The sequence below is a fragment of the Polyodon spathula genome, chromosome 10 (genome assembly GCF_017654505.1).
Source record: "Polyodon spathula isolate WHYD16114869_AA chromosome 10, ASM1765450v1, whole genome shotgun sequence".
Lineage (NCBI taxonomy): Eukaryota > Metazoa > Chordata > Actinopteri > Acipenseriformes > Polyodontidae > Polyodon > Polyodon spathula.
In genome coordinates this window covers 6,669,727-6,694,727 of record NC_054543.1, presented here as the reverse complement: position 1 = coordinate 6,694,727, position 25,001 = coordinate 6,669,727, and the positions used below count along the sequence as shown (strand labels likewise).

General features: G+C 37.3%; 1 protein-coding gene across 1 annotated transcript in view; it reads right to left on the bottom strand.

Annotated features, from left to right (window-relative positions):
- Positions 1 to 24,779, bottom strand: part of LOC121321751 (wings apart-like protein homolog) — a 34,881-nt gene extending 10,102 nt beyond the window's left edge. Inside the window, exons 1-9 of the mRNA XM_041260879.1 lie at positions 24,486 to 24,779; positions 22,025 to 22,545; positions 12,295 to 13,006; positions 11,353 to 11,687; positions 10,927 to 11,048; positions 2,325 to 2,420; positions 1,643 to 1,798; positions 623 to 759; positions 98 to 209 (exon numbers count right to left, since the gene is read on the bottom strand). Coding sequence (XP_041116813.1) covers positions 98 to 209; positions 623 to 759; positions 1,643 to 1,798; positions 2,325 to 2,420; positions 10,927 to 11,048; positions 11,353 to 11,687; positions 12,295 to 13,006; positions 22,025 to 22,523 — 2,169 coding nt within the window. The 5' untranslated portion in view covers positions 22,524 to 22,545; positions 24,486 to 24,779. The remainder of the gene's footprint in view (positions 1 to 97; positions 210 to 622; positions 760 to 1,642; positions 1,799 to 2,324; positions 2,421 to 10,926; positions 11,049 to 11,352; positions 11,688 to 12,294; positions 13,007 to 22,024; positions 22,546 to 24,485) is intronic.
- Positions 24,780 to 25,001: the final 222 nt, after the last annotated feature.

Below are 25,001 nucleotides of genomic sequence, written 5' to 3'. Positions count from 1 at the left end.
AAAAGACATATTTAAATAGCAAGGCAAAGTTTTCTTAAGTGGTTTTACAGAATCAAGGCAACTCCCTTTTCATTTAAATAAGAACATATAGACCTACCGGGTGCTGAGGGGCATCGTTTAAAGTTTTGAAGACCTGAGCTACCATCCCATGGGCTCTTAGGTGCATTCGGAAACTAGGCATGGCACACTTTGAAGCCAGGCTGATAATGCTGAAAATGCAAAAATCAAACATGGAACAGTGTATTAGATTACATAAAACATTAGATTAGTTTACAATGTACTCTACATTGTTTACATTCAGAGCAAGATGTGTTGACTGTGTATACTAGATATTATTGTAAACAGAAATAGCGACTGTCATTAGCATTGCTCCATTATACCATATCTAAAATCCAGTTAACATTTTCTTCTAATATCAGCAGAAAAAAACAAAAACACACACCAAGCACTACTGACCAAACACACAAACATTATTTAACCAGTCTCCCAAGATACTGAAATTTTTCTCAATGAGCATTCAAATGGTGTTCCCTTTGCAAGTCTGTTTATTCAGATTTCCACAAAAGTATGTCTGGTGAAGTGTGGGTTAAGCCAGTTTAAAAAGGGCACAAAAAAGGCTTACCTAAGGCAGCGTGTGTTGAGGGGCTGACTGCTCTTCAAACCTGTCTGTAGGTACTCAAAATCATCCGTAAACTCCTGGTTTTCTCCAAACTCCACCACATCATTAAAGTGCTTTACATGCTGGACAACAGTGTATAACTGAAATGAAATATAAAAATAAATATGTAAAAAAAAAAAAAAATGTATTCACAATCCAACTTACCTGTAGTTTTACTTACGTCAGTAGCCGAATTGTACAGTATAACGGTTTAGGGAGGGCAACATCTGGCCAAGAAGTGTACAAAAGCCTGAGACAGCCAGTCAATTTTTCCATATTCATTTAAAATAGTTTTTCCTAACAGATGGATACTTGTTTATTCCAACAATTCCTGCTGGCGGATGCAGAGATAAAACTGCTCCACTGTGACACTACTGTCTATCACCTTATTCTTTGGTGTGCAGTCAAAGTTTGCATTAAAAGGAATGGTGCTGATTTCTGGAACACTTCCACCAAGCTATGAGACAAATCATCTTGGACAGACTCCAAATTAAATAAAACTTTAATTTCAGCGTCAATACAACCTTCATCTGGGATCTAATGGTTAAATATGCTGACGTAAGCCAACGATGACCAATGACAAACACACTAGCCTTTATATAACTGATAACCTCATTTTATATTAGGTGGGTGGTGGGGCAGGCATTTAGCGTCAACAAAGATTAACCCTTTGTGTTCCTATGTCGGACCAGGTCCAACATTATTGAGGAGTTTGGTGATAAAACGAGTGATCAGGACAGGATTTATCAGTATGCACGTCTATAAAGAGGTATGTGAAAAATACAGTGAACAAGGGGTAGGGCTTGGCTGGAAATACAGTACTGAGTGACCTTTTGCGATTGAGTGCCTTTTAAACCTGCTTTACTCTGAAAAAATATAAAATTTTAAACTGCGCTTGTGAAAATAAATTGGACCCGACGCTTTTGACAAGCGCTGAATAAATTGACTGCAAAGGGTTAAACACATAAAAATCCCACTGCTTACCTCTTTGTCTTCTTTCCTACATTTCAGTGCAGTAACAATGTATTGGTAGGGCTGGGTGGGCATTGTCACAGACTTGATCACTCTGGGAGGTGGTGGGGGTGCCTTAAATAACCCATCATCTTTATGGGTAGTTGTCTCCTTTGTCGATATACTGGCCTATAAAACCAACAGTTATGTTTCTACCACCAGACGAGCTTTGGTCCTATGGATGGTGACTCATGGATACATTAACACACAAATATAAACAGTTTTTTTTTCTAAACTAGCATACCCCCTATGCTAGAATAAGTCTGTATTAGGTACACTTCTGATAATCACATACAGCACTACATTTAAAGAAATGAACAGTGATTAAGGATTTATCAGAAACATTATATAAGATTATATAATCATACTACTAGTATATGATCTATCTATAAATATATATATATATATATATATATATATATATATATATATATATATATATATAGTGTATTTATGCTATCAGAGATACCAGACATTGGTTTCTAATTTCCATAGTATTATATTCTGCTTTCTGGAATCAACACTGCAGATGAATAGACCATTCTAAAGCGTGACCACCAGCATTTCACATTATTTTATACAGCGACATTTCACTGTACTTCTTATATAAGGGCTGCATTCAGTCAGCAGTGTAACAGATTGCAGCAGTACTCACCGGAGCAGTATGAAATCTCGACAGCGGGGGAGGTGGCAGCTCCTCAGGCTCTGGATGATTCCAGTGTCTGGCATTATATACAGCTTTAGTGGGAGACTGGAAAAAGGGAAAGAAACCACACATCAAAAAAGCATCTTTAACATACAAACATGTTTATCATCACTATTACGAGTCTGCTGTTCAGATACATTTTATTTTAGTAAGTTTGCACTTAACACCATCCACATGAAAAAGCCTTAAAAAGTAGAAACAATGTCACTCAAGTTTCATATCTGTTTAAGCTGGTGACACTTACATTGGACTAAAATAATGTACACATTGATAGTTGGGAGGTTTTCTGAAAGGTTCTCCAAGGAAATGCTAAAGCATCACTGAGACATGAAACATTGTAGGGGCAGCAGTGTGCAACAGGACTACTAGGAACATCACTTGTTCTTAATGGGCACAGTAGATTTTTTATTTTTTTATTTTTTTAATTGCAGAACACAGGACTTCCACTAGAGGTATGTTGAAGTCAATAACACATGAATACACAACTGTATAAATAATATAACCAGTAAAAAATGTAATAAATGAACCAAAATCAAGTAAATGACGACCTGCAAAGTTTAACACGTATTTAATATACTTCAATGAAAAAATAATAACCATTGTAAAACTGTAAGCAGTTTTGTTTTTTACTGGCAGGTGGCAGCAGTCTCTAAGAAATGTGATTGACAGACCGGGTCATCTGCATATACACAGCTGAGAATGAAAAATGGATACCTGTATATCTACGGAGAATGAAACGAGGAGATTTCTTTCAGACCTTGTCAGGTTTGCTACAGCACTATACACCAGTGTCTGAAACTGGGGAAGACACTAAATATGATGCGATTAAAAAATTATGATGCAAGTTTTCTGAGGTGTATGTACTAGATTAAGACTTTAGCACTGATGAGGGTGTGAAGTGCGTCTGCTTTGAAATTTCACACAAAAAATACATTTCTAAAAAGTATTATGTTATTATAATGCTGCCATTGTAAAAATAAATAAATACATTATACTTGTATAATACTGCCATTGTAAAAAAACATGTTATATTGCAATCTAGATTATAATGCTACAACTGTAAACACGTTATTTTGTTATTTAAATTTATATCGAAATACTGTATCTCTGTTTATCATAATCACAATAAAAAAGTGTATTAAAAAAATAGGAAATTGTTTTGAAAACTGTCCAAATTGCTTATGAGGACTAAGAATGAAAATCTGCAAAAATAAAACCAGCATTTAACATGGAAATTGCCAAAATAAAAATGGGCATTTGGGTGGTTAAATTCAAATCAGGAAATTGGAAAACTAACTGCTAGACTATGTCTAGGTGTTAGTTTAACTGGTACAAAGCAGAGTATATACTCTAGATTTCAGATTGCAACTTATACTGCCAAGTACAGCTTAAATTTACAATGGGCAAAAATACAGCAAACTATTTTGCTGGCAGTCATTCAAATCTACAGCAGCACAGTTTCATAGCATTTAATTATGTCTTGGAGACATGGTAATAAGGAGCACTGACCAATTAAAATGACATTTAAAAACTATACCTTGGACTTTGACATTCCTTTAGAACTTAAGAACCTTTATTGATGACGGTGAGACAATTTGGCTCTAGGAGGTGGTTTTTATAGAGCCAGATCACAGCAGAAAACTAACCCAAGTTTAAATGAATGCACAATACACAAAAGCCAAGTCACAGTAGCATTAACAGCAGGACTGATCACAGATGAAGCCAAAATTCAGTTCTTGGATCAGATGTCCTCTGCTGTAAAGCACTCTGCAATCTCATTGGCTAGGCCTGTTGCTGGGATGAAAAAAACAAACCCTAACCTGGCACAGAGACTCTGCAGGTTGCATTGTATTTCACATTTTGATTTACTCCTATTAGCCAGCCGTTACTCTTAACGGGGTTGTGAACAGCCCCTCCCCTCTTTGTGTTTGTTTTCCTGCTGCTGCGGAGGCTATAAAATAAGGATGACACATCCAGTCTCATCCCAGGTGCGAGGCATCAAAATCCCATCCAAAAGATCACACTTCATTCCAGCACTTGAAATGAGCGTTCAACAAAACAGTGTGAAGTCTCGAGTCATGTTTAATCTCCAATGCTTTGTTGTTTCAAAAGAAAAAAAAAAATGTGACGGACATCGCTCTCTGATGTTGCACAGTGGTTACAGCAGCAGCTCCCCAAAGAAATTACAATAAAATAAAAGGATGTTAATGAAACAACAAATTCCAAAAAGTCACTCACTACTTCACAAGCTCCTACTTTGCTATTAAAACAAACACAAGCTAGTGTGCAACTTACAGGTGTGCTTCGGGATGGATACCCTGGTTTCAAATACCAGCATCCTTTGCAGTTGCGGGCCAGTATGCAACAGACATTCATGGGGTAAATTTGCTTGCCATTGACCTAACCAGTATAGGAAACTTTCTTTTCACATCTGCATTGCTATGCCTCCTGTTCCCGTTCAATACTGTTGGATGCCAAAGAACCTGATGCCTTTGTGTGGAAGCAAAAAATTGATTTTCTTTTATGATCACCACTCCTACAAAACCATAAGGAGGCTGTGTGGTCCAGTGGTTAAAGAAAAGGGCTTGTAACCAGGAGGGTCAAATCCTAGCTCACTGCCTGACTGTGACACCTTGAGCAAGTCACTTAACCTCCTTGTGCTGTCTTTCGGGGGAGATGTTGTTCTAACTGACTCTGCAGCTGATGCATAGTTCACACACCCTAGTCTCTAAGCTGCCTTGGATAAAGTTTTCAGCTAAATAAACAAATATTATTATTATTATTATTATTATTAATAATCCTTTCACACTGGAAGTACCTGACCCAAATCTTCTCGTTTTAAGTAATTCAAAATTGTGACTTGTGCCAGTGTATAACTCCTAGACCATTAAAATATATTTCATAAACCTTGTTAATGATGGTCAGACCTTGAGTTGTGTGCTGTAAACACTATTCCTGCACAATGTTATTCATGGTGGTTGCTTGGAAGAGATTTCTCAATACCACAATGTACAAAACAGTGTCAACACAGTGTTGATTTTGGAGTACACAACACACCCAAACTTTTCAATTTTTTTGCTCGTCAGTTTTATATTATGTTGTAAATTAGTTTGAAGCAGTAGTTTGTGTGAACTTCAAAATAAATGAAGATTCAAGAAACTTTATTATTATGATCATTAAGGATATACATTTTACTGGTGCATGGTTACTTACAACACTATACTGAAACCAGAAACTGAGCACAAGTTGTACTCTTGCTGTGCATGGAACTCTCTTAAATGGCTTGACACTGGGTGAGATGGGGAAAGCAGGGTACAAACCACTTAGTTTCAGTGACAGGTGGTCGTCTACTACAATTTAGTATTTTCAGGATTTATAGTTTATTTTTTTAAAATGTTCCAGTTAAGGTCTTGAAACGTTAACAAGTATTCTGCAAAATGAGCACACAAATTAAACATTACCATTTACTGGATCATGTTGTGCACAGATTTAAGCACGAGAACATCTGTAACAGTCCCGTAGACACGATTACTTCTTGTGTTAACATTTTGAGTTATCGGCTTGCGCTGCCGCTTAATGGTTTTCTTTTGTTTTTTTATTTTTTTTAATAAACGTGTGGATCCAGTAATTTATTTTTGTATAAATATTTTATAGAGACATCACGTGATGATGGCGTCATTGCACCAAGTGTAAAATGGTGCCAAATACCCATATGTGACCTGCTCCCAAAGTCTCATGACCCCCTGAACAGAAATGAGTTATATACTCCACAACATAACATATTCAGCTCTTACAAATGATACTAAAATGTATTTAAATGTTTTTTTAAATGACAGTTATAACATTGTAAAATTGTACATACCAGAGACCCTAATTTCAAGAAATTCATGAATAAAGTTAAAGCAACAGTTTTCAACTACGTACATTTGCTATGTCCTTAGCAACGCATATTCAGGTTTATGCTAGACACTACAAATTTAGCAACCTTTTAGAGATTTGTCTAATCTAATAAATACCACGTTAATTTTGACAGTGATACACTCATTTATTTTATTACCTTGCAAACCTACAGGTCCCTACCAAAATATTTTAGAATTTCCGTTGGATTTTGTTAGGGCAGCTAATTTGATAGGAAAATCAGGCAATGAAGGCATGCCCTCACCACACACTTTATCCATTCTCTAATATTCACAATGGATAAAGTATGCAGTGGGGGGCATTTATTTATTGCCCAGTTCACCACCCTGGCACAGCTTGCTCACTATATATCTGGGTATATTTTTAAATAAAATCTATTCCCCTATCAGACTCATGTGATCACACTTGCACCAACAGCCCAAAAAGCTGCCCTCAAAATAATCCTCAATCACAGAAAGCCACTCCCTACTTCCAGCAGCTTTAGTTCAATTTAATCTCCCAAGATTTTTTAGTTCACTGACAATTTTACTCTCCCGATCTGACACACAATGTAAATTAATGTGACTTGTATTATTTTAGCTGTAAAATAATAATAATAATAATAATAATAATAATAATAATAATAATAATAATAATAATAATAATTACAGGGCAAGGGAAATAAATTGACAAGAATAAATGTCTGTTTAAACTGTTTACCGTCTCTTCTCAAAACAGTAAAATACACTTATAGCATAGCTGAGTTAAGCAAACAAAGGCACAATGACTCAGGCTGAGAAAGTATGCGCCTTATTTTTTTCTTTAGTGAATAATTTATTATTTAAAAAAAAAAAAAAAAAAACCTCAGGTCTCCTAACGTAATGAAGATGATTATTTTTATTCTTTTACTCACTGCTTGCTGAACACATGTCTGTAATATAACTTTACAGAGAGCTGCTGTTCACCTTTTCCCCCCACACTACTTAATATCACTACTCTCTAAAGCAGAACTCTACACTATCCTTAAGGGGCCAAAACACTGTATACACAGATAGGCTATAAATATCCCACATTTCTAAAATAAATAAATGAATTAATGAATAAACATTCAGCTCTTGCATTAAAACACTGCTTAACATTAACTTATTTCTTTAAACATTTTTTTTAATTCTGCTGTATTTACTCCTACAAAAATAATTATGATGATGTTAATAATAATAAAACAGTTATGTAACAATAAATTTAAAGTATAAAAACCAGTGACTGCAATTACAGAATTCGTCAGCGTACTTCTATCCTGTGTTTGTCAGAAGGATGAAAATGCAAATACGTTAGAGGGACGTACACAACCAATTAGAGGCTGCTGTTCTGTCACATAGTAGCAACAAACTTCAAGTTGCTTTCGCAACAAGCTTTTAAAAACGTCATCTGGCGGGTGTATTATTTGAAATCTGAACTGCAGATGATGTTGTGTTGAAAGAGGAGACTGAGTTTTCAGGAGACATAGAACTTGAGGCGATACACGGCTTTGGATCAATGTCCGCTTGCGTTTTAAATAGGCATAAAAAGGACTAAAAAATGTGTGCGTTATAAAAATGCTTAAAATAAAGATTTTAAAGCTACTTAAAAATGACTGTTAAAGTTATAGTTTAGACTTCAAACTATCAAAATAACATGAAAAGCAAACATTTCTCAGGGACACCTTTCTATTTTTGAAGAATGTTTGCGACATGCGACCGATTTTGTGCGGAGCAAGTCACATACGTTAAGGGTTGCTAAGTCTGATTTGCAAATACCAAATCCATAAACCCTATAAAAGTCAATAACCTAACCTTAATTGTAAATAAACACAAAAGAAAGAAATGCACATGTCACCCAAGACCCTTGGAAGAAGTGAACTTCAATACTCTGAGTCCAGCCTTTTCAATATACAATGCTGTTCCATTTCTTCATGGGCTTCGAGAAGCATGGCCTTCTGCCAGTGCCCATCATTAAACAGCACAAAGACCTAATGACAGTTTCAATAAACAACCACCCTTCGGAAAAAGGCTGCATTGACTTAGCTTAGCACTGCATCAGCTCTGCCTACTGTAAGAGCAGTCAGCATTTTGTGACAGCTACCTATGCATGGAGCACTAGACCTTTAAGCATGCCTGTGGCTTTGGAAACAACTGTTAAACCCAAGTAGTGAACAGGACTACATCCGTGAATTTCAACATTTCCAAGGTACCAGACAAATTGTTTTTACATGTCCTTTGGTTCTGAAGGCTCAAAAAACAATTAAGCCAAAATGTGCAAACTATCGACAGCCTTGACAAATTCTGCCCAATTATATGGTTTAGGGGGAAATTGTAATTTACTTGCCTCTTTTCCGATTGCACGTTTCAGATCCTCTTTGAAAACGCATTTTCCTGCTCAAGCAATGTTTAAATTGTTTATGGCTGCAATCAGATTTAAGCATTTGTCAAGCACAGTAATCCGTCACATATTCTACAGCAGTGAGACCAGGGTAAAAGTGGATACGTAAAAATTTGGATGAATTAATCCTGTTTTAAATACCACCTGGTACAGATGTAACAATTCTTATATTCACATAATTACTGTTTTGAGATTCAGCTTTTATTAGTAAGGAGCACCACTAAATCTTTGGTTTAGAAAGACACAGGGTATTAATGCTTGTGACTGGGTAGCCATCTGCCGTGTGGCAGGAGATAGAGACGGAGATTGAAGTTGATAAACTCCCGCAGACTAACAGGACTTATTTACATAAACACACAGGTCACATGACACCACTAGAAGTGGCAGCGCACGGTGCACCTACAACAGTGTACAAAAACGTTGGTAGGATCTACAATATCGGAACTAACATTCTCTGTTAATTAATAAAACTAACATTGCTGAAAAGGTTGAGCATAGCAGATTAACGGCTAGGGTGGAAACGCGACGGAATGATGTATATAGATTATTACATGTCATAGGTCAGATATAAACCTGGTGACATTATATAAATCCATATTATATGCATTTAAACATTTTACAATTCTTTGTGAAACTGTGGTGCATCCACATACTATCAATATATGTTTTTCCTATATAGCAGGGGTGGCCAACCTTGGTCCTGGAGAGCCACAATCCAGCTGGTTTTATAGTTAAGCAGTAATTGTCAATTTAAGTAGCAATGTGTTAAATTAAGTAATTTAGGAGATAACTTGAGAGCGGCAGGGTGTTCAGACTTTTTGTTCCACAGACCAGAGTTGACCAATCCTGACTTAATTGAACAAAATGACTTGCTAAATTGATCAACAACTTATATTCTTCAGAAACTGATGATTTAAGGGTTACCTATAAAAACTGCTGGATTGTGGCTCTCCAGGATCAGGGCTGGCCACCCCTGCTAGAGAGCACAGCCTTTCTGGAATTATCTAAAGATAATGCAATAAAAAGAGAGTTGTAGACAATCCTAGACAAGCATTGATACAATCTGTCAGGCAGAACAAGCCTTGACCGAAGCCTGCACTTCATATTTTTATTGTCTCAATTTCAACTACCATAATTATTCATTTTTATGAAATGAGTTATTAGTCAACTGCTAATGTGGTGTTAACCTAATTCTTCTTTTAATTAGTTCATCTGGATGGATGTCCATAACTGTACCAGCTATATCTGCTGATGTCTAACAGTAGCAGTACTAAAAAGTGTAGAGGTCCATTTATACTATATCCAAATATTAACCCTTTGCAGTCCATTTATTCAGCGCTTGTCAGGCATGTCAGGTCCAATTCATTTTCACACACGCTGTTTAATTTTTTTTTCAAAGTAAAACTGTTTAAAAGGCACTGAATCGCAAAAGGACATTCAGTACTATATCTACAGCCAAGCCCCACCCCTTGTTCGCTGTATTTTTCACATACCTCTTTATAGACGTGCATACTGATAAATGCTCTTCTGATCACTCGTTTTATCACCAAACTCCTCAATAATGCGATCCAAGTCATTATTTAATTACTATAACATTTCAAAAATCTCTGCAAATGTCTGTGATATTTTTTCAGCGCTGGATGCAGAAGCAGCTACCTCCTTTGTTATGTCCGTATTATCTCTGTAATGCATGGGGCTATGATATATGCCCTTTTTTCGGTTTCATTCGGATCCTATCGGTCTCACTCGGCCATTGAAAGGTTTTCTATACTTTTTCCAGAGAAAAAACGACTAAAGACCTGTGCTTTACATCTTCTTGATGATGTCAGACAAGGTCTGACATCGGACTGGAAAGGGAAAATTGTAATGTCAGACCTAGTCCGACATAGGACTGCAAAGGATTAAGATAGTGTATAAATCTGGAATGGAAGCTGGATTAAGAGATGACTTTTACAAGGGTCACAAGAGAATTGCAAGCTGAGCTGGGATTCCAAACTAGGATCTCAACAGTCCCCAGCTCTAACCACTGTTGCACACCACCTTCTTAAAATCAACATCTCATTAAATAACTTTAATTTTGCTCATTAACTTTAAACTAGAAAATTTAACACACCATGTATACTATGTAAAATAATTTCATACCGGATATAAATCTTACTTACTGGATCAATCTTTTAACTTGTACAAACGCAAGACACAGAATTTAAAAAAAAAGTACAAGTGCACTGCTGCTTACTCGTTTGGGACCACTGAAAATCTTCCTGGTGCTCTCCTTGGTCTTGTCCAACTGTTGATTCGCTGCCTTCCTTGTCACTTCAGATACTGTTGGGAAGGAATCATCTTGAAATTCCTGAATGTCTGAAACGCAACACAAAAATGAGCCCTTAAAAAAGTGTGTAGTCACACAAATACATTTTCAGAAAATATATTTATTTTTTTTAAAAGCTTTACCATTCTAAAACTTAATTCACCACCTTTCTAGCCTCCCTTATTGAAAGGATTTAAACATTTTGCAATACACTATATCAACACAAGTTGGATCACAATTGTATAGCAATATGTCTAGATATAGGCCCAAATATCCATGGTAGGGAATACAAATAACTGTTTTACTTCTCTGCTAACCAACTAATTCTATAATTGCAACCACCACCACCCTTACCTGTATTGGTGCTGGTCTGGCTATCTTGGGAATCGCTCTCCCCCATGCAGGAGAGCTGTAAGTTGGACGAAGTCATGGAGGCTGCAGCGGCCGCGCTGGCTGCTGCTGCTGCTGCCTTTTTCTTCTTTGCCTTCCTCTTTTCAGACGCCTGGGACCCGTCCTCTTCATCGCTTTCACTTTCACTCACATCATCAAAGCCAAAGTATTTGATTTTGTAATTTGCACTGCCTGAGGCCGTGGGGTCCCCCTCAATTCCTTGGACTCCATGCTCTTCATCAAACCCAAAAAACTCCAGTTTTGCAGCTTTTTTTGACTTGTTTTGGGTGGGCCGGAATCTAGAATTGTAGTATAAGATTAAATACAGAAGACAAATACGATTCTCATATCTGAAACTACAGAGCAAAGTTTAGCTTGCTGTTAGAACAAAGATACTTGGTCCAAATTCCAAGCTCATTCTGAAAAATGCTACATAATTTCAACAATGGTTGGCCAGAATCTCTCCCTTCATCTCCAGAGATGTCTAAAACACAGGCCATCATTGTACAAGAAATACCAATGCCATATGCTTAGAACCTAACCTTGCTGCACTCCTATCCTAAAATTCAGGAACCTGCTCTTCTGCAAACCTCTGTATTTATATTTATAATTGTCAATAAAATCGTGCCTGGTCAGAACCCAGTTGCTGGATTAATACAGTTACAGGTTTAAGATCTCCTTCTGATGACAACTGCATGTTTTTTGATGTGGTACATTTTTAAATTAACTTTTCTTTTAGGTAGCAGCACATCTATCAACAAAAGGAACACAATTACCCTGTATGTCACACTGCATATTACTGTACTACCTTCAAGAAGATAAACTACTTTTGCTCATCTTACAAAACCTAACTTGGGTCACTGTATTCAAATCTACATTTCTTATTTTTTGTTTAAAGTCAGGAACCTGGCTGGTTTGGCTGCAGCGGCGATCTCGGTTTTCTTCCTCAGTCGCCCAGCCTCCCCAAGATCGGCCGGGGGGGCCGTGGTAAACTCGTCCATGCTCCGCTCAATGGTGTCCTGGATGGTGACATTGCATACAGACAGACAGGACGGGTGCAACACCGTGTAGTCTCTAGTCCTCCCTCTTCCTGTGCTAGCTGGTTTGACAGCCACACTGTTAGTCTTGGCCGATGACTGGTCTGTGCTGTCGGCTAGCTTATCAGAGTCGTCTGAAGGGGAAGACTGCTTGCCCTTGTTGGGCCGGCGGTACGTCCTGCAGTTGGAAAGCCTGAGAATGGATTGGGAGACTTCTTCTGCTTCAGCTGGCTCCATGGGGATTTCAATGTCTCCACCGCCAGCCTGATCGTTTTGTGACGTCAAAGAAAAGTCACTGTCAAGGTGGGAGGCAGGCTCCTCCACTTTGTTCTCGTAGTTTGCCTCTGTCTCTTGCTTTGTGCTACCAGTCCATGTGGACTCTTTGCTTTTGCTGGTCTCGGGGTTGGGGGAGTCCAACATAAAACCTGCACTTGAGTGCCAGCTATCAAAAGAGTCCTTAGTCTCTGTCTTCAGTGTTGTTGTTGTTTGAGCACCAGGCTTTTTGTCGCTCTCTGTTGCATTCTTGTACCAGGAGTAGTTGTTTTCAGTGCCATCGTTTGACCAGTTCTGTTGTGTCTTCTCTAAAACACAAAAAGAAAAGGAATACAAATACAAAAAATTAATGCTTTTACATACAGGTAATAGGTTGTTACACAATATTGGCAACATTTCCACTTGTTTAACAGTTTCCCCAAAAAGAAAATAAGATAACCCTTTCTAATGGATTAAGAAAATATTAAACTGAGTAAATGTTTGGCAGTAAGAGGCTTCAACATGGTCACAGCAGGTTAGTTTAAAATTATTAGTCTATTATATGTGGAGTAAAATGACCAAGTACATTTGCTAGTAATATAACATGATTCTTGTTTTGCAAATGTACTTGCACTGAACCAGGCTATTTATTACTACTGGCTGTAGGCCCAGTAAAAAAAATAAATAAAAGCCAAGTGAATATTGGTATACAGTATCTGACCTAACGGACTGTGTGCACCAGGGATAAAGAAATACTCCATTAGTCTCAGACTGCTATCGGAATAAATAAGAACATATTGACCTAATTAGCCTTACATTCACGACTATCCCAGACTAACAAAAACATTAAGAAATTAATTAATACTAGGTAGCTAAAAAGGATTAACTTGTAAGTTGAGTTGGGATCTAAAATACATTCAGAATTAAGTGTTCTTCATTCTAAACAGTGCACTGATGTCAATAAAATACTGTCGTCAATAGAAAAGATCTTATGTCTATGGATTTGCAGTTAGTTAACATCATAACAGTCTTTAATTGGCTATCCCATAGGAGTTCTGCAGACGCAGACAATTTCAATAAATTAGACATTTTTCCTTTTTATTATAAGAAACTGTCAGGACCAGACAAACTCAATAGCTTGTACTTGAAAGCTTACATAACAAAATAGTGGCGTTTCTACCCATTACCCTTCTGACATAATGTGTAACTTAAATGTCAGAGAGTAATAGCGAGGACTTTATGACATGTGCACTAGCAATATCTGTATTTATACGATCACAGCTGAAGAAATAGAGTTCAAAAGCAAGCAAGGACAAATATCCTAAAGCAGATTGATTGCCACGGTAATGCTTGAACTTCTGGTTTGCTGAATGGATTATTGTGGAACAAGGTATACAGCAGGTTCCACTAATCAGATGAGCAGACAGTTTATCACAGCCCATCAACAGGACTTCACCAACCTTAACCCCCACCCTCCCAATTTAAATTAAGGTCCCAGTCAGACATTAAGTATAACTATAGTTAAATAACTAAAAATACAAACAGTAATCAATTACATTAAACACATGGTGTGTACAGGAGGACAGCCCAGTCTGCACTTTTAATTTACAGTTCAAAGTGTTTTTTTGGCATCAACTCAAATGGGGCTTTATTTGCACTTGTAGTTAATACACCCTTACACAGGATAGAGGCGGGGGCTTAAAATCAGGAACGTCACCCTATAGAAAAGGGTAGCCCAATACATTTGAGCTCTTAAAAACAGGCAATCGGACACTGAAGTTTTTTTTTTGTTTAATGTAAAAGACACCCCCTTAATTAAACCATACATCATGTACATAGCTGAGTTTGCATCCACATTAATTTTCTTGATTTTATGCTTCATTTCAGACTGAAAGGTGATAAAGTGCAAAGCTACAGTGATCCCCTCAAGAGAAAGACTATTCCTTGTTGAAAGGGTCATTGCAGAAGAACTTAATTTACTAAGACAGCAAAATCTAATGTGGTAATTTGTATGTGTCCATCATTACAATACAATAATGGTTTACAACAAATTGGATACTGTATCTAATCTAGGACATTCCAGAACACAAATGTGGGTTTGTGAAACTTTGCAATTATGCCATTTTAATATTTTGCAAAAAAATGTGGATCAAAATTAGCTATTTACATTAAAAGTTCCGACACAAAACGTAAAATTGTGAGAAAACTTTACAAAACTCAAGTAGACAAGCATTTAAGGTTAAGAAAGTAGACAATTTCCAAATACTTCTATCAATGTCAACACTTCTATGTCAGGATGCTAAAAAAAAATAATAAATAAATAAAAAGCAGCTAAAAACGACTGTGATAAGAAAGCCTGTTGTAAACTTCTACATCAATGTGTCGCTGTTAGCACCTTTACAAAATGTGTTCAATGTTGTTTTAACTTCCTACTTTTCTGGTTTCAAAGACTGTTAGAAACTTGGAATTAAGAAATAAGGGGAGGGGGGGTAACCAGATACATCTATGTTTCGGAAGTTAACAGTAATTATGTAATTCCCCATTACACAAAAATTAAAACCTTTAAGATTTAAATCTGTGTAATCTTACTTTGATAATCTTGTGTAACAATCCCCCAAAGCTCCTTCTGTCTCCTACTGGAAGGGTTTGGAGAGGGTGCCTGAGCTAATGCTTCTGCCAAAGAACACCAACACCTTTGGGTATTTTTTATTTAGTTTTTCTACATACACCGATTAAACAACGGATCAAAAATGTTTTTTTTCAATTTGCTGAAATAGTAAGCAAAGTACCTGAAGTCACTTCAAACCTGTCATGTTTACAGACATCACTGGGCTCATTGCTGGTATTAAAATAAGCAGGAAAACCTTAGAATTATATTACAACAGTTCAGAAAACCAAAATGTCCAGTACAGTTGTGAGAATCATATTTACAGTCTTCCACTAACAGTAGTTCAGTCTACAAATAGAGTTGTTTTGAAAAGACCTGTTTAACTTATTTCTGGCATTTACAAAAACAATAAGAAATATGAAATCATTTAGTAACAGTCCAGCAATGTCATGTGAGAGTAATCATAAGTACAGTACTCCCACAAATTAAGTATAGCGTTTTACTAGCATTATAATAACCAGGATAAAATATGAAACACTGATAAAGGCGTGTTGACTGACTAGTTGCTCTAAAACAGGTTCACTGCTTTATCCTCTCAACTGTTTCTTTCCTAATTCTGCAGTGTTATTTGCAAGATTTAAAGAGTCATGTCTCCAGACAGAATGTCTCTATGAAACCAACGGTGTGTAGTGTATTGACAGTAAAGTGACCAATTTCCTTTAAGAATTGTATAGCTAGAAAAATAGTTTTTAGCTAATTTCTTCGTCTTCAGAAATGGCCATGTTTTAAATAGCTAATTATAGCTTTATTAAAGGCAGGTAGCATGGAAAGAAATAAATTAAACAGTAATGAAATAAGCACTTCATTTAGCTTACTGCTGGAAAGCTCCACCTTGAGCGCAGTACCATAGGTGTTAGTTTTGCAGCACAGAAGAATGCAGTGCTTTGCCATTGTTGCCATCTTATTTGCTTTCTGATTCTCTACGTGTTTATGACTGGCATTATGGTGTTTAATTGTACTGACTCGTACATGATCACGCAAATTACAGCAAAACATTAAGAATACTATCGCACCATCCTCATATAGACAATCAGATTTCTTTCAGCTTTGTCTCACTGAAACATTGTTTCTTTTCATCTTCGTTGGTGCAGCCGCCATGTTAAATTTCAGCAGAAACACGGAGTGAAATCACATTACAAATAAGCTCACAAAAAAAATAATGGATATGGTATGTCTTCTTCAAGTGCTATACACAAATGTGTATTTTCAACTAATGTGTTGAATGCATTTTTACCAGTTTCAAAACGCTTGAGATTATTTCTGAAATGGTCATTTTTTTAAAAGCCAGTAGATACGCTGGTGCCCGAGCGAGCTCTGCACTAATGTGCCGTGCATTTTTACAGAGGTAAATCAGAGAATCAGCTGCAAGACAGACACAAATATGCTTATTAATGCTTTGTAAGAATGGTCTCAAAATAACAGGTTTACCTCACAAGGCTAGACTGTCAATTGAGGTTGATATTTATAATGACTTGTGAAAGAAATTGAGTGCGAAGGTTGTTGCCAGTTACTGCGAAAAATGTGCACATTTTAGCCTTAGAGGGAATGCTGATTATACATGACAAAATTTGTTATTTCTGAGAATGAGGCTTAATTTTTCTTGACACCCACAACAAATTTTGACCTAGGCGATTACAGAATACATCTTTACTACGTCTGAAGCCTTTACCTATAAGACTTTTATCATACAGAAATCAAAGTTACAAGACCTCAATATGTTCGCTATCTCAGGTCAAAGTGAAGGGTGCTCTTAGATTCTACTGAAAATGGTTTAGGAGATATTCATAGTAGTATGCAGTATCAGATTCGCAAAATCATACTGCAAAAATACTTAATACTCATTAAAAGAAAAACAATGTGACAAGATGTGGGTGGATCAGTTAAACGTACAAATTGACAATCAACTTAGAGTTGATGTTTTTTTTGGGTAGGGCATTTATTAATCTTTTTTCTTTCCCCATACACTCATTTGCTACATAATTGCGTAGCTAATTCTTTATGTCCAATCTTTACCTTTTCATAGTTCAGTGGGCAACACATTCTGTCTGATCAAACTAAATGGAAATATTACCATCACAACTTTTCATTGCCTGCAAACTCATAACTAGCTAATTGACTACAAGGTTTTTACTTGTTTAGGTGGTAATTCATAGGAGGTCATAAAACCTTTTTCACTGATGCATTATAAACTGCATTAAGATCTGACATGATAGATGTATACAAAAAAACAGTTTAAGCAACATGATAGCAAAAGCCACACCTCAACTGAAACATTGTGTATACTGTTAGCACTTTCATTAAAATCACCCACACTTCCACAACAAACTGCAGACAACATTTCGTCAAGTTCAAGTTGATTTTTATCAAGGTGAACATAGACACACAAAACTGAACTGTTTATTTAATTCAAATTGTTCAAAGCCACTGCAAGACTGAAGATGATGCAGAACTGAAACCATCTGCTGGGGTCAGAATTCAAGCACTTCCTCCAACACATAAGTGGAACCCCATAAATCAACTGTAAAGACACTACTTCAAAGTGTGCGGCTGTGAAAAGGCTCGTTTTTATTGGACAACACCAGTAATAAAACATAAGTCCTAGAATACAGTTGTGTACTAAAAATTAAGACACTAACTGGAAGTGTACAGTGTCTGAAATTCCACAGCTCGGCTAAGCATTTTCAGAGCTTCATAGAAGCAAAGGAATTTTGAAGATGTTCATAAACAACTAGGCCATCCTCATTCAAAGAATAAACACAGTACACCATGAATACTCATGGTGTACACTCTAAATACAAATGGGGGGACCCATTGCTTTTTAAAAGGGTTATGTTTTAACCAAAATTACTCAAACATTATTCAACTATTCATCTGGATTTGGAAAGAAGATGAAAGCATTAACCCTAAAACTACTTAAAAAAAAAATAACCAGATGATTGTTGTCTCATGATTGAATCACTTCAAAGATGAGGCAACAATTAACTTCCCTACTAACAAAAAAGGGTCACTGTATTTGGGCCGTGAGGACACAGAACACTAAATTTATACAAGGCAAAAAGAAAAACAAACATTGCCAGATATGCTCTGTGCAAGAACTGTTGCTCACATTTCATAAAACGTGCAACCAACCAGTCTTCTTGCTGTTGCCACTGATGTGTGTACGGATCAAACATCCTCCAAACTGTTCTGAATGCTTTGGTTTATATTGTGCCCTGCACAGCTCACACTTGCCACTCCACCAAAGGATGTCCCAGTATGATCGCTTACATGAGTAAGTAAAGGCATTGCTCTGCAAATGTTTGCAGCTTGTCATGGATACAAGCTATTAGTTTCAAAATCGCCCCAAATTCTGTGCTGATTCTATCGGTCACTTCTGCTAAATTCACAGCGGTGTGCCGGTCATTAAATTTTCTTGTTGCTAGTACTTTTGATTCGAGTTCACAATCTTGCATTACATAATGGCAGGTCACTGTTAAAAAGGTCTGCAATCTGTAATGATGGACAATGAACACCACTTCTCGGTTAAATCTGCTTTCTTTTGTACATTCATGATTCAGAGTAATTCATTTAGAAGCCGTCTTTCGACAGGGCATTTCATAGCCTGGAGCAAAATTTGCTATCGGATTTTTTAAATGCATCTCCCTCCACAATGTTAATGGGCCTAACATCTTGTGTAACAACATTCACCGTCAGGTCTGCTATTACTTTTGCTTGGGTGCTATTTGGCTCTATTTTCTTTCTAAAATGAACGTACGATGTCACTGTAGGTAGTTCCTTTTCTTTTTTTTAGTACTCACGCTGTGATATTTTGTTGGGTGGAGCTTTACTAAATGGTCCCACAGGTTTGTGGTATTGCTGGAGAATCCCAGCAAAGTTCCACAAATGGCGCATTTTACCTTTCCATTTTGTTCTTTATAAAAAAACTTCCAAACGTCCGACGGCATTGTTAATAATTTAACCAAGCAACTTTAATTGTAGCAGCTATACTGGTATTTTACTGGGTTCGTTCTGTTCACGCCCTTGAGTTCCCGGGCAGGTTCATTCTAGAAACACGCGCACGCGCGTGTGTGTGTGTGTGTGTGTGTGTGTGTGTGTGTGTGTGTGTGTATAGGTGTATATAGATGAGAGATCTGGACTCAGGGATTGACTACTTGAGCAAGTGATAACTCTAATTCCCTCAATCTCTGAAGGTTAGAACATGACATTAAGTTTTCTATATCTTGCTCCTGGTGCCTTGGGGCACAAGTGACAGGAAGGATGGAGGTCCAACAGGATTAAAGCAAGCACTCTTGAGATATACAAACGTTAAGTCACCTGACAAAGTGTAGGCCTATATTAAAAGCATCTGTGGTTTGAATGATTAGTATTTTGATAAAACAGTGTCACTAAGCATGATAATTAATATCCATGCATGTATTGATTTGAAATGAATAAATATTCCCAGAAGTTATTAATATCTCAGCCAATCAAGTGTACAGCAAAAGTTCAGTATAACTTAGATGAGGGGTCTGGCATTAAGCTAAACAATGACCAAGATTCTCAAATACTCAATAAATTCTGCTTAGAAATACCAAATTTCAGAGTTTGTTGTTCAATACAACTTTGTTCTTTTTACAAAAGCCATGCAGAAATAGTTTTTCCTGTTAATTTCACTTAAACATAAATACCTATAAGAGGGCTGATCAATCCTGGCCCATTGTCAGGCACCTGAACACGTCAACTCTCACTGAGAAAGATATGCAAGGTGGCGTTATAATGTCATATCTTCATGAGTTTAAAAAGGCCCAGTTTGTACATTTCAGGGAATGATTCTTAACTTTGTAATCAATGTAGGCAAATGGTCATACTAAAAGGGACTTCTATATCTAGAAAGAGCTTTGGAGTCTAATGAAGTTGAAAACGGTTAAAAACAAAATACAAAAAACAGAGATTGTCTTTTTTTAATGGTTAAACTGTAATGGTGATGCTGCAGACATGCTAGATGGCCCACTTATGTTTTGATTAGATATTGTCAATTGAAAAAAGGATGGGAAACACTGTCTATCTGACAACATGTTTTTGATGAGATTTTTCTTCCATGAGTGCACCACTGATTTACCACCACCCTTGATACGGAAAACTACACACCACTTTTTTTTTTTTTTTTTTTTGCACATTTAAAGATATCTGCCAATGACTTATATTTCCAGGAAGCCAAATTCTTGCAATCATTATTTTGACCAAGCAGCTATTTGGACTAATTTCTTTGTGATTAACTAACAAATAGGTTTAAGGACTATAGCCATGTAGAGAAGTATGCAAGTTATGACCACTTATGGTAGGCGAGTCAACATGCTGTACATCTTTACATTCACTCATTAAGTACTCATTAGATCCTGAAGGGTGATTTAGGATTGTGGACATTCAGCTGTGGATTCTACATCGACAGTCGCTGAAGGTTGATGAGTGGGGAGTTGAAATTGTCCAGAAAAATTAGGATGTAATTATTGAAGTTCCTAGTGCACCTGACCCAGGGCATAAAAGTATATGCCAGCGTTTCATCACTGGCTTCTCTGATGCATACAAACGTATGACAGTCAGATGCTCCGTCTGGAACTTGCTACTTGCTGTGTTCAGCAGGGGGGAAAATAAATAAATAAATAAAATCACCGGGATATTGGCCAGCTAAGGCTCCCCAACCAGCAGGAAGGTGTGTCCCAGCAGAACACCCGACTATAAAAGGAACCGCTGACACACACATCCAGTCGCCCAAATCAGAGCAAAAAAAACATTTGTGCCATGGAGTAAGGCAGACGCTTCTTTTTGTAGTATACAATACTATGAACATCCTTCACAACTGACCACTGCGTGTGGAACCAGGGTCAGGGTTTAACAGTTTCTCTTGTAGGGACAGGGATTAGTTTGGGGATTTTTAGATCCCAGCAAATGTAAAAAGGAGTTGTTTTAAAAAAAAAAAAAAAAATGTTTTTGCGCAATCGCAAACTAAACAATCAAGCAACGATTAAATTAGGCCACACCTGAAGTAGGGCTTAAAAGATTAAAAGTTACGTTGATGCAATGATGCTTCTGTGCAACATTTTGCAAACCAGGTTTAAGTGGCAACAGGTAATGCTGACACTGAGGTTTTGGTCAACACATTCACAAAGAATATAAAACTAGGAGAACCTGGAAAGATGGTTTTAAATACTTCCCAAGCAACCATGAATTCCACAGAGAATAAAATTCCTACATAGTAGGTAACACTTACCTTTTGAATGGTCATCCAGGCAAAATAAAAAAGGAATAATTGGTTGTACAGAGCTGAATTTTGCATTTTTATCACTTTTGCATTGTCTGATGTATACAGAACCAACACTTACTACAGCTATACAAAAGCCTTCACTGCCTATTTCTCCCAATCCATTTATTAAAATATTTCCAATTTCTGTTGATGTTTGTAGCTAAACATAATGATTTAATTTCAACAAGTGGAATAGTTGTGGGCCTAGATTTTCTCCGAAAAGTCACAGTGTTATTTCTTTCTAACTTGGTATCAAGCGGGAGTTAATATCTCATGAATACTTGAGCAAGTATTTATTTTATTTTTTTCTTGGTTGAACTAAGAACCCTTATTGCTTTGAGACTGGCATAAAGATTTAAACGTTCATGTAAAACTGAGATACCAGACTAAATGCCTTACCTGCAGTGGTGTAGCTGCTGAAGACACTGTTTCCTTCCTCTGGAATCTGGTTTGTACTCTTCTCCTTGATCCCATGCACAGCGGCGTCAAAGGCAGATATCTTACCGGTGGCAACGGCATCCGTGCCGATAGGTTGGCTAATCCTGCTATCGGCCTCCAAGACGGAGGTAAAGTTCTCAGACGTCACAGACTCTGCAGCCTGCTTACCGGATGGTGCCTTGGCCTGTGCAACACTGCGGGAGGTGACAGGCTTGGAATCTTCATCACTGTCAAAGCCGAATGGATCTTCGGACGTCTCTGGCTCTGTGTATTTCACCCTTTTGGGGACCTCAGTCACCTCCGGCTTGAAGCTGGGTCTCTTTGATCCCACCTGTGCCTTAAAGGTTGTCTCCCCCCACTTGGTACTGAGAGTGGCTCTTTTGTTGGAGACGACCTCATCAAACTTCGAGCTGCCGTTCCCACCCTTCCGGCTGTAGGTTTTACCAAATCTTGATGTCATTATGATGTGTGTATCATATTCTCTGTGAAAGAGAAGGTTAATTGAAGGATAAAAAAGGCCAAACACTGTTTCCATGCTATGTAAAGCAAGGGGAGAATATATGTATATCTACACATTGTGTTCCTGCTCTTTTATCAGATCTATCCAAGAGTCTTGTAGCCAACAACATACTTTACTCATGTTCCTGCTTTATATTGCATAACTATTTGACACTTAGACTGCTCTGTAAAGTGTAGCCAAGACTTAGAGGAGATGAAGCTCCTCGCTACAAAATTTTAAATGCCACTAATGATAGTTTCATTCATTTAAAATTGGAACAGCAAGCTGTGTATTTTAATTGACAAGCAGTAAGCAGATTTGCTTTGGAACACCCTGCAATCCCATAATAATCCTACAGTATGTTATTTCAAACCACACGTTACATTTTCTGTAATTGATCTCATGGCAAACTGCTTTAGGTAAATACTTATTTTTGTTACTGATGATATTCTCATGGAAGTCCCACATCTCTATTCTTTACATGGCATGGGCACAGACTTTGTTATTGGACTGTTTTTGTGAACCACTTTCAGGTATTCAAAAAATAAAACTACTGAAACATTTTCACATGTTAAAATTGCCAGAAGACTCAACAACTCTATACAGGCTAACTAACCTTTCATTATGCAGGCTTTCCAGTATGCAAAAGTTCATTTAAAAAAAAAAAAAAAGAGATCTTGACTTTATAACAATACACAAATGTTTAACAATTTAATCAAAAGTCAGCCAATCGTAAATAAACTAATAGTACCTAACATCATCGATAGCATTACGTTGAAACCACTGTTTAAAATTCTGTATTTAATAATCGAAAAACAAGACATTTGAGGTCACGAAAGCGATATCGTATTACATAGTTGTTTCACTTACATTTAACGTAATGATAATTGCCTACCGAAGTGACCTAGTTCACCGTTTATCCCTTTAACTATAATACAACGTTATTCTTCAAATAAAATGAATGCATGCTCATCCAGGTCAACGGAAATAATAAAATCGCATGCGTAGCACACGAAATGCGAGAAGAGGTAACTTCCCCCTAAGCAATAGTTGCTTTGCTTCAGGAGTAAAGCACTGTTTTTAATGTGTGTTGTGCACTCTTTCTGACGCAGAGCTGTTTTGTAGCCTTTATTTGCAGCAATCTACTATTAGTGTGTTCGTGCATGAATTAAGACAAATCTGGTAACCAATGTATGTACTGTATTTACCCTACTGACTAAGACTACAGCAAACAAATATATAAACACTGCGTCATCCAACATCAGTGTGTCTGAACTGCTTAACACAATATTACTGCTGAATTCCTTAAAGATATAAACTGTTATCCATTGTCAGTCAAACGCTTAAAAAAAAAACATTCTAAAATGATGGGAACAGGAAATTGATCAGCCACAATTCGCACGATTTGTTATAACTGTCATTTATTAAAATACCGACATTTGCCTTTAGAAACGTCAGGATAACATTTCACCCATTCCCATCACCCAGGAGTAGAAAATAATGCATGCAACTCTTGCTTCAAAAGAAGTGATATATATATATATATATATATATATATATATATATATATATATATATATATATATATATATATACTACAAAGTGATCGGGACACGAGAAGCAAAAATATTTGGGTGATTATGAAACAACAGAAAATAGCCTTGGTGTTTTTAAGTCTGTTCTCTTCTCAGGCCTGACACGGCTGCTTATCTTGTCATCATTACTGCATACATTCCCGTTCCCAGAGAGCGATGGTCGGCTTTCCCCTCTGCCTTTTCTAGTTATATTTCTATAGAGACGGAAATTATTCAGTAATATTTACAGGCAACAAAAAAGGGACTCGGCTCCGCACGAAATCGCACCGCGCCGTGTTCCTTACGTTTCCCCAGGCAGGGTTGGGAAGCCCCTCAGTCGGGTACTCACCTCACTCACACTCCGAGGCTGCCGCTTCTCCACAATCGCACCCGACAGGGCCTCCTTCACTCTCGGCTTCCTCCCACAGTATAAACAAACCGGGAACTATTTCCAGCGACGGCTGCAGTAATCCTTTCGGTGACTAGACGAGAACTATGACTCCGGGATGATATAAAGTTTGTTTTCAAAGTTCTATTCTGTCTATTTTTATTTATTTATTTCAAACTCAACTGACTCGTTTTGGCTGCGCCGCTGTCTTCCATTCGAGTTCCCACCTCCCTAGCTTTCGCTGCCAAAAGTGGCGTCACGTCGCCGCAAGCTACAGTTGGCCAGTCTTGTCACGCTATGTTAGGAGGTCGTTCTCAGCCGTCACTGAGAGAAGAAGAAAGCGACCAGGGGATTGGCTAGTAGGAGAGGCAAACGGTTTGTGGTTGAAAATTAAAAAGGAAAGGGTGGGGGAGCGGAGATACGCGTCCAGGAAAAACGTCATCACTTAGCTACAAACTCTTCTGGGATTTGTATTTT